We start from the raw sequence: 14,095 nt of genomic DNA, 5'->3' as shown, positions 1-14,095 counted from the left end.
GCTGACAGACACAGCAAACCTTCTTGCCAAAGCTCGCATTGATGTGCCATCCTGGATGAGCTGCACTACCTGAGCCACTTGTGTGGGTTGTAGACTCCGTCTCATGCTACCACTAGAGTGAAAGCACCGCCAGCATTCAAAAGTGACCAAAACATCAGCCAGGAAGCATATGAACTGAGAAGTGGTCTGTGGTCACCACCTGCAGAACCAATCCTTTATTGGGGGTGTCTTGCTAATTGCCTATAATTTCCACCTGTTGTCTATTCCATTTGCACAACAGCATGTGAAATTTGTTGTCAATCAGTGTTGCTTCCTAAGTGGACAGTTTTATTTCACAGAAGTGGGATTGACTTGGAGTTACATTGTGTTGTTTAAGTGTTCCCTTTATTTTTTTGAGCAGTGTATATATTTAGAATAAAACATATGTAGGATCTTAATTTGATCACTTAATTTGTTGCTGAGAATTTTCCTGTTACGTTTGTCGTAAACATTGGACCAAGTTGCAGTGTGGTAGGCAAACATTTTACTTTATTTTAAAATAAACACTGACAAAAACAACAAAATACAAAACGAACGTAAAGTTCTGCAGGCAACACAGCACCTATGCAAAAACAAGATCCCACAAACTAAGGTGGGAAAAAAGGCTGCCTAAGTATGATCCCCAATCAGAGACAACGATAGACAGCTGCCTCTGATTGGGAACCATACCCGGCCAACAAAGAAATAGAAATGCCCACCCAAATCACACCCTGACCTAACCAAATAGAGAAATGAAAAGGCTCTCTAAGGTCAGGGCGTGACATTTCCTGCGCAGCGACAATACTGGTCAAATGAAGATCCTGCATCTGTATAGACATACTGTATATAATATATATAACTAACCATATGTAACTATATGTTACCTCTCCATGGTGTGTTTGTAGGTATGAGGAGAAGGTGTGTGCCTATGATAAACTGGAGAAGAACAGGATCAGACTACAGCAGGAACTGGAGGACATTCTGATGGACCTGGACAACCAGAGAACCTTGGTCTCCAACCTGGAGAAGAAACAGAGGAAGTTTGACCAGGTTAGTAGTCAATTCAATTCAACTTCATTAAACTCAATCGATTCAACTCAGTTCAATTCAATCCAATTCAACTCATTTCAACTCAATTCAACTTAATTTATCCCCTCAGGGGCAATTAAGAAAGGGAAGTCAGTAACAACAAGTACCACAATCAACACAACACCCTCCACACAACAGATATCATTTGTTAGCCTGGTCCCGTATCTGTTTGTGCTGTCTTGCCAACCTTTAACAGCTATTATCTTTGCATCCACCTGTGAAGATCTGTTATTTTCTCACCTCCTCTCTCCCCCCTCTCCTCCCTCCCTCCCTCCCTCCCTCCCACCTCTCCTCTCCCAGATGCTAGCAGAGGAGCGTTCCATCTCTGGTAAGTATGCTGAGGAGCGTGACCGAGCGGAGGCAGAGGCCAGAGAGAAGGAGACACGGGCGCTGGCTCTGGGGAGGGCCTTGGAGGAGGTGCAGGGCTCCCTGGAGGAGCAGGAGAGAAGCAACAAGGCCCTCAGGGCAGAGATGGAGGACCTGGTCAGCTCCAAGGACGATGTCGGGAAGAACGTGAGTGTGTTTGTATCTCTCTCGCTCTCTTCATCTTTCACTCTCTCCCTCTCTTTCTCTCCCTCTCTTTCTCTCCCTCTCTTTCTCTCTCCATCAAGCTCTCTCTCTCTCTCTCTCGTGCCCCCGTTTTCAGGTTCAGTGTGACTGATTGTGTTGTGGGTTGGCCAGGTCCATGAGTTGGAGAAGGCGAAGCGAGGTCTGGAGGCGGTGTTGGATGAGATGCGGACCCAGATGGAGGAGCTGGAGGATGAGCTGCAGGTTGCGGAGGATGCTAAGCTACGTCTGGAGGTCAACACGCAGGCCATGAAGACACAGCATGACAGAGACCTGCAGGGACGAGACGAACAGGGAGAGGAGAGGAGGAAACAACTACTGAAACAGGTAGGAGACGGGGGGAGGAGAGGAGGAGACAGGGGAGGAGAGGAGGAAACAACTACTGAAACAGGTAGGAGACAGGGGGAGGAGAGGAGGAAACAACTACTGAAACAGGTAGGAGACGGGGGGAGGAGAGGAGGAAACAACTACTGAAACAGGTAGGAGACGGGGGGAGGAGACAGGGGAGGAGAGGAGGAGACAACTACTGAAACAGGTAGGAGACGGGGGAGGAGAGGAGGAAACAAGGGAGGAGAGGAGGAAACAACTACTGAAACAGGTAGGAGACGGGGGGAGGAGAGGAGGAGACAGGGGAGGAGAGGAGGAAACAACTACTGAAACAGGTAGGAGACAGGGGGAGGAGAGGAGGAAACAACTACTGAAACAGGTAGGAGACGGGGGGAGGAGACGAGGGAAGACAACTACTGAAACAGGTAGGAAACGGGGGAGGAGAGGAGGAAACAAGGGAGGAGAGGAGGAAACAACTACTGAAACAGGTAGGAGACGGGGGGAGGAGAGGAGGAAACAACTACTGAAACAGGTAGGAGACGGGGGGAGGAGACAGGGGAGGAGAGGAGGAGACAACTACTGAAACAGGTAGGAGACGGGGGAGGAGAGGAGGAAACAAGGGAGGAGAGGAGGAAACAACTACTGAAACAGGTAGGAGACAGGGGGAGAAGAGGAGGAGACAGGGGAGGAGAGGAGGAAACAACTACTGAAACAGGTAGGAGACGGGGGGGGAGAGGAGGAAACAAGGGAGGAGAGGAGGAAACAACTACTGAAACAGGTAGGAGACAGGGGGAGGAGAGAAGGAGACAGAGGAGGAGGAGACAGGGGGAGGAGAGGAGGAGACAGAGGGAGGACAGGGAGGACAGGGGGAAGAGATGAGAGGAGAGGAAGAAACAACTACTGAAACAGGTAGGACCAGGAGAAGGAGAGGAGGAGAGGAGGTGTCTAACCACCCTCCTTCTCTCCCGGGGCGTGAGCTGGAGTTGGAGCTGGAGGAGGAGCGGAGGCAGTGTGTGGGGGCGACAGCCGTCTAACCTCTCTCTCTTTCTCCTCCTCTCTCCCCCTCCTCCCTCCCTCCCCTCCCTCCCTCTCCTCCAGGTGCGTGAGCTGGAGGGTGAGCTGGAGGAGGAGAGGAGGCAGCGTGCGGGGGCGACAGCAGGGAGGAAGAAGCTGGAAGGAGAGGTGAATGATCTGGAGGACCAGGTGGAAGCCACCAGTAGGGGGCGTGACGAGGCCGTCAAACAGCTACGGAAGATACAGGTCAGTCACACACCACAGAGGAACAACACTGAAATCCTGCATGTAGGGGGAAGTTGTCAGTAGACGGTGTAGACTCTGATCCTGGGTGTAGGGGGAAGTTGTCTGTAGACGGTGTAGACTCTGATCCTGGATGTAGGGGGAAGTTGTCTGTAGATGCTGATCCTGGATGTAGGGGGAAGTTGTCTGTAGACGGTGTAGACTCTGATCCTGGGTGTAGGGGGAAGTTGTCTGTAGACTCTGATCCTGGGTTTAGGGGGAAGTTGTCTGTAGACGATGATCCTGGATGTAGGGGGAAGTTGTCTGTAGACTCTGATCCTGGGTTTAGGGGGAAGTTGTCTGTAGACTCTGATCCTGGGTGTAGGGGGAGGTTGTCTGTAGACTCTGAGCCTGGGTGTAGGGGGAAGTTGTCTGTAGACTCTGATCCTGGGTGTAGGGGGAAGTTGTCTGTAGACTCTGATCCTGGGTGTAGGGGGAAGTTGTCTCTAGACAGTGTAGTTGCTGATCCTGGGTCCGTTTAGCATTTCTCCACTAATGACTTCCATTTCCTCTCTCTCCGGCTCCTGTTCCTTCTCCTCCTTCCTCTTCCTCCCCTCCTCCTCAGGCCCAGATGAAGGAGCTCCAGAGGGAGGTGGAGGATTCCCGTGCAGCCCAGAAGGAGGTACTGTCCTCAGCCAGGGAGTCAGAGAGGAGAGCCAAGACCCTTGAGGCCAGCACAATGCAGCTACATGAGGTACAGTCTTCTCTGTCTCTCCCCCCCTATCTCTCTCCCTTTCTGTCTCTCTCTCTGTCTCTCTCTCTCTCTTTCTCCTCTCCCTCTCCCTCTCTGTCTCTCGCTCTGTCTCTCCCCATCTCTCTCTCTCTTTCTCTCTCTCTCTAACATACCCCCCCTCTCTCCTGTTCTTGTCTCCTAACATACCCCCCCTCTCTCCTTCTCTCCTGTTCTTGTCTCCTAACATACCCCCCCTCTCTCCTGTTCTTGTCTCCTAACATACCCCCCCTCTCTCCTGTTCTTGTTTCCTAACATACCCCCCCTCTCTCCTGTTCTTGTCTCCTAACATACCCCCCCTCTCTCCTGTTCTTGTCTCCTAACATACCCCCCCTCTCTCCTGTTCTTGTTTCCTAACATACCCCCCCTCTCTCCTGTTCTCGCCTCCTAACATACCCCCCCTCTCTCCTGTTCTTGTCTCCTAACATACCCCCCCTCTCTCCTGTTCTTGTCTCCTAACATACCCCCCCTCTCTCCTGTTCTTGTCTCCTAACATACCCCCCCTCTCTCCTGTTCTTGTCTCCTAACATACCCCCCCTCTCTCCTGTTCTTGTTTCCTAACATACCCCCCCTCTCTCCTGTTCTTGTCTCCTAACATACCCCCCCTCTCTCCTGTTCTTGTTTCCTAACATACCCCCCCTCTCTCCTGTTCTTGTTTCCTAACATACCCCCCCTCTCTCCTGTTCTTGTCTCCTAACATACCCCCCTCTCTCCTGTTCTTGTCTCCTAACATACCCCCTCTCTCCTTCTCTCCTGTTCTTGTCTCCTAACATACCCCCCTCTCTCCTGTTCTTGTCTCCTAACATACCCCCCCTCTCTCCTGTTCTTGTTTCCTAACATACCCCCCCTCTCTCCTGTTCTTGTCTCCTAACATACCCCCCTCTCTCCTGTTCTTGTCTCCTAACATACCCCCCCCCTCTCCTGTTCTTGTTTCCTAACATACCCCCCTCTCTCCTGTTCTTGTCTCCTAACATACCCCCCCTCTCCTGTTCTTGTCTCCTAACATACCCCCCCCTCTCTCCTGTTCTTGTCTCCTAACATACCCCCCCCCTCTCCTGTTCTTGTCTCCTAACATACCCCCCCCCCTCTCCTGTTCTTGTCTCCTAACATACCCCCCCTCTCCTGTTCTTGTCTCCTAACATACCCCCCCCTCTCCTGTTCTTGTCTCCTAACATACCCCCCCCTCTCCTGTTCTTGTCTCCTAACATACCCCCCCTCTCTCCTGTTCTTGTCTCCTAACATACCCCCCCTCTCTCCTGTTCTTGCCTCCTAACATACCCCCCCTCTCTCCTGTTCTTGTCTCCTAACATACCCCCCCTCTCTCCTGTTCTCGCCTCCTAACATACCCCCCCTCTCTCCTGTTCTCGTCTCCTAACATACCCCCCCTCTCTCCTGTTCTTGTCTCCTAACATACCCCCCTCTCTCCTGTTCTTGTCTCCTAACATACCCCCCCTCTCTCCTGTTCTCGCCTCCTAACATACCCCCCCTCTCTCCTGTTCTCGTCTCCTAACATACCCCCCCTCTCTCCTGTTCTCGTCTCCTAACATACCCCCCTCTCTCCTGTTCTCGTCTCCTAACATACCCCCCCTCTCTCCTGTTCTCGCCTCCTAACATACCCCCCTCTCTCCTGTTCTTGTCTCCTAACATACCCCCCCTCTCTCCTGTTCTCGCCTCCTAACATACCCCCCCTCTCTCCTGTTCTTGTTTCCTAACATACCCCCCCCTCTCTCCTGTTCTTGTTTCCTAACATACCCCCCCTCTCTCCTGTTCTTGTTTCCTAACATACCCCCCCTCTCTCCTGTTCTTGTCTCCTAACATACCCCCCTCTCTCCTGTTCTTGTCTCCTAACATACCCCCCTCTCTCCTTCTCTCCTGTTCTTGTCTCCTAACATACCCCCCTCTCTCCTGTTCTTGTCTCCTAACATACCCCCCTCTCTCCTGTTCTTGTCTCCTAACATACCCCCCTCTCTCCTTCTCTCCTGTTCTTGTCTCCTAACATACCCCCCCTCTCTCCTGTTCTTGTCTCCTAACATACCCCCCCTCTCTCCTGTTCTTGTCTCCTAACATACCCCCCCTCTCTCCTGTTCTTGTCTCCTAACATACCCCCCCCTCTCTCCTGTTCTTGTCTCCTAACATACCCCCCCCCTCTCCTGTTCTTGTCTCCTAACATACCCCCCCTCTCTCCTGTTCTTGTCTCCTAACATACCCCCCCTCTCCTGTTCTTGTCTCCTAACATACCCCCCCTCTCCTGTTCTTGTCTCCTAACATACCCCCCCCTCTCCTGTTCTTGTCTCCTAACATACCCCCCCTCTCTCCTGTTCTTGCCTCCTAACATACCCCCCTCTCTCCTGTTCTCGTCTCCTAACATACCCCCCCTCTCTCCTGTTCTTGTCTCCTAACATACCCCCCTCTCTCCTGTTCTTGTCTCCTAACATACCCCCCCTCTCTCCTGTTCTTGCCTCCTAACATACCCCCCCTCTCTCCTGTTCTTGTCTCCTAACATACCCCCCCTCTCTCCTGTTCTCGCCTCCTAACATACCCCCCCTCTCTCCTGTTCTCGTCTCCTAACATACCCCCCCTCTCTCCTGTTCTTGTCTCCTAACATACCCCCCTCTCTCCTGTTCTTGTCTCCTAACATACCCCCCCCTCTCCTGTTCTTGTCTCCTAACATACCCCCCCTCTCTCCTGTTCTCGTCTCCTAACATACCCCCCCTCTCTCCTGTTCTCGCCTCCTAACATACCCCCCCTCTCTCCTGTTCTTGTCTCCTAACATACCCCCCCTCTCTCCTCCTCCATCTCTTCGCTCTTTCTCCCCCTGTAGGACTTGGCTGCGGCAGAGAGGGCTCGTAAGCAGGCCGAGACAGAGAGAGACGAGATGTCTGAGGACCTGGCCAGCAACTGTGGGAAGTGAGTGTGTAGGCTATTTTTAAAAAGACCTCTAGAATGTGTCCCAAATGCCACCCTATTGCCCATTGGTCCGTGGTCTGAAGCAGTGCACTATAAAGGGAATAGGATGTAATATGGGACGCAGACCTAATCTCTTTTCCTTCATCTGTACTGATGTAGAACAACCGGACATGTGAAAACATCCTCAGTACTGTCATCTTAACACCTAACCCTTAACCCAAACTTAACCATACCCTAAAACTAACCTTAACCCTTTTGCCTAAACCTAACCCTTAACCCAAACTTAACCATACCCTAAAACTAACCTTAACCCTTATGCCTAAACCTAACCCTTAACCCAAACTTAACCATACCCTAAAACTAACCTTAACCCTTATGCCTAAACCTAACCCTTAACCCAAACTTAACCATACCCTAAAACTAACCTTAACCCTTATGCCTAAACCTACCCCTTAACCCAAACTTAACCATACCCTAAAACTAACCTTAACCCTTATGCCTAAACCTAACCCTTAACCCAAACTTAACCATACCCTAAAACTAACCTTTACCCTTATGCCTAAACCTAACACCTTAACCCAAACTTAACCATACCCTAAAACTAACCTTAACCCTTAAACCTAAACCTAACCCTTAACCCAAACTTAACCATACCCTAAAACTAACCTTAACCCTTATGCCTAAACCTAACCCTTAACCCAAACTTAACCATACCCTAAAACTAACCTTAACCCTTATGCCTAAACCTAACCCTTAACCAAAAACTTAACCCTTAAACTTAACCCTTAACCCAAACTTAACCCTTAAACCTAAACCTAACCTTAACCCTTAACCCAAACTTAACCCTTAAACCTAAACCTAAGCCTTACCTTTAACCCATTAGTTTCTCCCATTCAATTCAGTGCAGACTATTGACATTTATACTGTAAGTCTCTGCTCATCTGCTCCTCCTCCTCCTCCTCCTCCTCTTCCTCTCCTCCTCTCCTCCTCTTCCTCTCCTCCTCCTCTTCCTCTCCTCTTCCTCTCCTCCTCCTCCTCCTCCTCCTCCCTCTCCTCCTCCTCCTCCTCCTCAGGTCTATGATGTCCGATGAGAAGCGTCGTCTGGAGGCTAAGATCAGCCAGCTAGAGGAAGAGCTGGAGGAGGAGCAGGCCAACATGGAGAACCTCAACGACCGCCTCCGGAAGACACAGCAACAGGTAGGAGAGGAGGGGAGTATACACTAGGTAGTGTGTAGGGGGGAGGGGAGTGTGCTTTAGGTAGGGTTTACAGGGAGGGGAGTATACACTAGGTAGTGTGTAGGGGGGAGGGGAGTATACACTAGGTAGTGTGTAGGGGGGAGGGGAGTGTGCACTAGGTATGGTTTAGGGGGGAGGGGAGTATGCACTAGGTAGTATACACTAGGTAGTGTGTAGGTGGGAGGGGAGTGTGCTTTAGGTAGGGTTTACAGGGAGGGGAGTATACACTAGGTAGTGTGTAGGGGGGAGGGGAGTGTGCTTTAGGTAGGGTTTACGGGGAGGGGAGTATACACTAGGTAGTGTGAAGGGAGGAGGAGCAGACCAAGAGACACTCAATGACTTGCCTACCTCTTCCCTTTACTGTCTCCCTACCTCTTCCCTTTACTGTCTCCCTACCTCTTCCCTTTACTGTCTCCCTACCTCTTCCCTTTACTGTCTCCCTACCTCTTCCCTTTACTGTCTCCCTACCTCTTCCCTTTACTGTCTCCCTACCTCTTCCCTTTACTGTCTCCCTACCTCTTCCTTTACTGTCTCCCTACCTCTTCCCTTTACTGTCTCCCTACCTCTTCCCTTTACTGTCTCCCTACCTCTTCCCTTTACTGTCTCCCTACCTCTTCCCTTTACTGTCTCCCTACCTCTTCCCTTTACTGTCTCCCTACCTTTTCCCTTTACTGTCTCCCTACCTCTTCCCTTTACTGTCTCCCTACCTTTTCCCTTTACTGTCTCCCTACCTCTTCCCTTTACTGTCTCCCTACCTCTTCCCTTTACTGTCTCCCTACCTCTTCCCTTTACTGTCTCCCTACCTCTTCCCTTTACTATCTCCCTACCTCTTCCCTTTACTGTCTCCCTACCTCTTCCCTTTACTGTCTCCCTACCTTTTCCCTTTACTGTCTCCCTACCTCTTCCCTTTACTGTCTCCCTACCTCTTCCCTTTACTGTCTCCCTACCTCTTCCCTTTACTGGCTCCCTACCTCTTCCCTTTACTGTCTCCCTACCTCTTCCCTTTACTGTCTCCCTACCTCTTCCCTTTACTGTCTCCCTACCTCTTCCCTTTACTGTCTCCCTACCTCTTCCCTTTACTGTCTCCCTACCTCTTCCCTTTACTGTCTCCCTACCTCTTCCCTTTACTGTCTCCCTACCTCTTCCCTTTACTGTCTCCCTACCTCTTCCCTTTACTGTCTCCCTACCTTTTCCCTTTACTGTCAGACCAGAGGGCATCTCCTATCTCTTCCCCCTGGTCCGAACCTCTTCCTCCCATGACCCCCTCTCTAAAGTGATGTGTGCGTCTCTCTATCCCTTCCCCCTGGTCCTAACCTCTTCCTCCCATGACCCCCTCTCTAAAGTGATGTGTGCGTCTCTCTATCCCTTCCCCCTGGTCCGAACCTCTTCCTCCCATGACCCCCTCTCTAAAGTGATGTGTGCGTCTCTCTATCCCTTCCCCCTAGGTGGACCAGTTGAGCAGTGAGCTGCAGGCTGAGCGTAGTTCCTCCCAGAGCAGTGAGGGCGCCAGACAGCAGCTCGAGAGGCAGAACAAGGATCTGAAGGTCAAGCTACAGGAGATGGAGGGTCAGGGAAGGTCAAAGTTCAAATCCTCCATCGCCGCCCTGGAGGCCAGACTACACCAGCTGGAGGAGCAGCTGGAGCTGGAGAACAGGTAAGGACAGGAGAGGGGGAGGCGAGGAGAGGAGGAGGCAGGAACAGCTCGGGCTGGAGAACAGGTGGGGGCAGGAGAGGATGATGGGAAATGTAGTTCTTACTCACATGGTCATGATGAACTACATAAATAACTTGATCTGAATGCAAAGGGCAAGGTAGGTAAATATACACTCTCCCGCCAGTTTATTAGGTACACCACCCCATTCACCAAAAATGTATCCTTCCTACAGACGGTCGCGTGGCCGTGGCTTGCTATATAAAAGAGGCAGACAGGCATCGAGGCATTCAGTTACTGTTCGGTTGAACTTTAGAATGGGTAAAACGAGTGACCTAAGCGAGGTCGAGAGGTCGAAGGAGAATGGCAAGAATGGTGCAACCCAACAGGCGGGACACAAACAGACAAATAGCGGCGCAGTACAACAGTGGTGTGCAGAACGGCATCTCAGAAAGCACATCTCATCCATCTTTGTCATGGATTGGCTATTGCAGCAGACGACCACACCGGGTTCCACTCCTATCAGCTACAAACAGGAAGAAGCAGCTCCAGTGGACATTTGAGGAGTAGGAAAACATCGCCTGGAAAATTACAGCGAGTTCAGTTTACTTGAGTGGCCTGGTCAGTCCCCAGACCTGTTCAATCCCCAGACCTGGTCAGTCCCCAGACCTGGTCAATCCCCAGACCTGGTCAATCCCCAGACCTGGTCAGTCCCCAGACCTGGTCAGTCCCCAGACCTGGTCAATCCCCAGACCTGGTCAATCCCCAGACCTGGTCAGTCCCCAGACCTGGTCAATCCCCAGACCTGGTCAATCCCCAGACCTGGTCAGTCCCCAGACCTGGTCAATCCCCAGACCTGGTCAATCCCCAGACCTGGTCAGTCCCCAGACCTGGTCAATCCCCAGACCTGGTCAGTCCCCAGACCTGGTCAATCACCAGACCTGGTCAGTCCCCAGACCTGGTCAGTCCCCAGACCTGGTCAATCCCCAGACCTGGTCAATCCCCAGACCTGGTCAGTCCCCAGACCTGGTCAGTCCCCAGACCTGGTCAATCCCCAGACCTGGTCAGTCCCCAGACCTGGTCAATCCCCAGACCTGGTCAGTCCCCAGACCTGGTCAGTCCCCAGACCTGGTCAATCCCCAGACCTGGTCAGTCCCCAGACCTGGTCAGTCCCCAGACCTGGTCAATCCCCAGACCTGGTCAGTCCCCAGACCTGGTCAGTCCCCAGACCTGGTCAGTCCCCAGACCTCAACCCAGTAGAGTATCTTTGTGATGAGATGGAACGGACTGTTCCCAGCATGAATGTACCGCCGTCCAATCTGCAGCAACTGCGTGATGTCATGGACCAACATCCCAAAGAATTCAAGCTGTTCTGGAGGCAAAGGAAGATCCAAACCTGTACTAGATGGGTGTACCTAATAAACTGATCGGTGTACCTAATAAACTGATGACTGTACCTAATCAACTGTACAGTTAGACGCATTGGTACCTTTCTGGCAATTCAGATTGTTGGTAGAGGACATCAATGGGACTCCCTGCCTAAAGAAAGGTTAAATAAAAATATCAGCTGTAAGGTTCTGGTTTGGTGTGGGTCCAGAGAGAGTCAGCTGTAAGGTTCTGGTTTGTTGTTGTGTGTGTGTGTGTGTGTGTGTGTGTGTGTGTGTGTGTGTGTGTGTGTGTGTGTGTGTGTGTGTGTGTGTGTGTGTGTGTGTGTGTGTGTGTGTGTGTGTCCAGAGAGAGACAGCTGTAAGGTTCTGGTTTGTTGTGGGTCCAGAGATAGACAGCTGTAAGGTTCTGGCTTGGTGTGGGTCCAGAGAGAGACAGCTGTAAGGTTCTGGCTTGGTGTGTGTCCAGAGAGAGACAGCTGTAAGGTTCTGGTTTGTTGTTGTGTGGGTCCAGAAAGAGACAGCTGTAAGGTTCTGGTTTGTTGTTGTGTGGGTCCAGAAAGAGACAGCTGTACGGTTCTGGTTTGTTGTTGTGTGGGTCCAGAAAGAGACAGCTGTAAGGTTCTGGTTTGTTGTTGTGTGTGTCCAGAGAGAGACAGCTGTAAGGTTCTGGTTTGTTATTGTGGGTCCAGAGAGAGACAGCTGTACGGTTCTGGTTTGTTGTTGTGTGTGTCCAGAGAGAGACAGCTGTAAGGTTCTGGTTTGTTGTTGTGTGGGTCCAGAGAGAGACAGCTGTAAGGTTCTGGTTTGTTGTGGTGTGTGTCCAGAGAGAGACAGCTGTAAGGTTCTGGTTTGTTGTTGTGTGTGTCCAGAGAGAGACAGCTGTAAGGTTCTGGTTTGTTGTGGTGTGGGTCCAGAGAGAGACAGCTGTAAGGTTCTGGTTTGTTGTGGTGTGTGTCCAGAGAGAGACAGCTGTAAGGTTCTGGTTTGTTGTTGTGTGTGTCCAGAGAGAGACAGCTGTAAGGTTCTGGTTTGTTGTGGTGTGTGTCCAGAGAGAGACAGCTGTAAGGTTCTGGTTTGTTGTGGTGTGTGTCCAGAGAGAGACAGCTGTAAGGTTCTGGTTTGTTGTGGTGTGTGTCCAGAGAGAGACAGCTGTAAGGTTCTGGTTTGTTGTTGTGGTGTGGGTCCAGAGAGAGACAGCTGTAAGGTTCTGGTTTGTTGTTGTGTGTGTCCAGAGAGAGACAGCTGTAAGGTTCTGGTTTGTTGTTGTGTGTGTCCAGAGAGAGACAGCTGTAAGGTTCTGGTTTGTTGTGGTGTGTGTCCAGAGAGAGACAGCTGTAAGGTTCTGGTTTGTTGTTGTGTGTGTCCAGAGAGAGACAGCTGTAAGGTTCTGGTTTGTTGTTGTGTGTGTCCAGAGAGAGACAGCTGTAAGGTTCTGGTTTGTTGTGGTGTGTGTCCAGAGAGAGACAGCTGTAAGGTTCTGGTTTGTTGTGGTGTGTGTCCAGAGAAAGACAGCTGTAAGGTTCTGGTTTGTTGTGGTGTGTGTCCAGAGAGAGACAGCTGTAAGGTTCTGGTTTGTTGTGGTGTGTGTCCAGAGAGAGACAGCTGTAAGGTTCTGGTTTGTTGTTGTGTGTGTCCAGAGAGAGACAGCTGTAAGGTTCTGGTTTGTTGTTGTGTGGGTCCAGAGAGAGACAGCTGTAAGGTTCTGGTTTTTTGTTGTGTGTGTCCAGAGAGAGACAGCTGTAAGGTTCTGGTTTGTTGTTGTGTGTGTCCAGAGAGAGACAGCTGTAAGGTTCTGGTTTGTTGTTGTGTGGGTCCAGAGAGAGACAGCTGTAAGGTTCTGGTTTGTTGTTGTGTGGGTCCAGAGAGAGACAGCTGTAAGGTTCTGGTTTGTTGTTGTGTATGTCCAGAGAGAGACAGCTGTAAGGTTCTGGTTTGTTGTTGTGTGGGTCCAGAGAGAGACAGCTGTAAGGTTCTGGTTTGTTGTTGTGTGTGTCCAGAGAGAGACAGCTGTAAGGTTCTGGTTTGTTGTTGTGTGTGTCCAGAGAGAGACAGCTGTACGGTTCTGGTTTGTTGTTGTGTGTGTCCAGAGAGAGACAGCTGTAAGGTTCTGGTTTGTTGTTGTGTGTGTCCAGAGAGAGACAGCTGTAAGGTTCTGGTTTGTTGTTGTGTGTGTCCAGAGAGAGAGACAGCTGTAAGGTTCTGGTTTGTTGTTGTGTGGGTCCAGAGAGAGACAGCTGTAAGGTTCTGGTTTGTTGTGGTGTGTGTCCAGAGAGAGACAGCTGTAAGGTTCTGGTTTGTTGTTGTGTGGGTCCAGAGAGAGACAGCTGTAAGGTTCTGGTTTGTTGTTGTGTGGGTCCAGAGAGAGACAGCTGTAAGGTTCTGGTTTGTTGTTGTGTGTGTCCAGAGAGAGACAGCTGTAAGGTTCTGGTTTGTTGTTGTGTGTGTCCAGAGAGAGACAGCTGTAAGGTTCTGGTTTGGTAAGGGTCCAGAGAGAGACAGCTGTAAGGTTCTGGTTTGTTGTGGTGTGTGTCCAGAGAGAGACAGCTGTAAGGTTCTGGTTTGTTGTTGTGTGGGTCCAGAGAGAGACAGCTGTAAGGTTCTGGTTTGTTGTTGTGTGTGTCCAGAGAGAGACAGCTGTAAGGTTCTGGTTTGTTGTGGTGTGTGTCCAGAGAGAGACAGCTGTAAGGTTCTGGTTTGTTGTGGTGTGGGTCCAGAGAGAGACAGCTGTAAGGTTCTGGTTTGTTGTTGTGTGGGTCCAGAGAGAGACAGCTGTAAGGTTCTGGTTTGTTGTTGTGTATGTCCAGAGAGAGACAGCTGTAAGGTTCTGGTTTGTTGTTGTGTGGGTCCAGAGAGAGACAGCTGTAAGGTTCTGGTTTGTTGTTGTGT

General features: G+C 50.8%; 1 protein-coding gene across 4 annotated transcripts in view; it reads left to right on the top strand.

Annotated features, from left to right (window-relative positions):
- The window catches only part of LOC115149495 (myosin-11-like), a 66,798-nt gene that overhangs the window by 47,120 nt on the left and 5,583 nt on the right, over nt 1-14,095 (top strand). For all 4 annotated transcript variants that reach the window (XM_029694265.1, XM_029693435.1, XM_029695123.1 and 1 more), the window contains 8 exons: nt 924-1,068; nt 1,408-1,620; nt 1,789-2,001; nt 3,100-3,261; nt 3,863-3,991; nt 6,849-6,934; nt 8,008-8,131; nt 9,616-9,824. In XM_029694265.1, the coding sequence (XP_029550125.1) occupies nt 924-1,068; nt 1,408-1,620; nt 1,789-2,001; nt 3,100-3,261; nt 3,863-3,991; nt 6,849-6,934; nt 8,008-8,131; nt 9,616-9,824 (1,281 nt within the window). The remainder of the gene's footprint in view (nt 1-923; nt 1,069-1,407; nt 1,621-1,788; nt 2,002-3,099; nt 3,262-3,862; nt 3,992-6,848; nt 6,935-8,007; nt 8,132-9,615; nt 9,825-14,095) is intronic.

The sequence above is a fragment of the Salmo trutta genome, chromosome 1 (genome assembly GCF_901001165.1).
Source record: "Salmo trutta chromosome 1, fSalTru1.1, whole genome shotgun sequence".
NCBI lineage: Eukaryota > Metazoa > Chordata > Actinopteri > Salmoniformes > Salmonidae > Salmo > Salmo trutta.
This window is presented reverse-complemented; position numbering and strand designations above follow the sequence as displayed.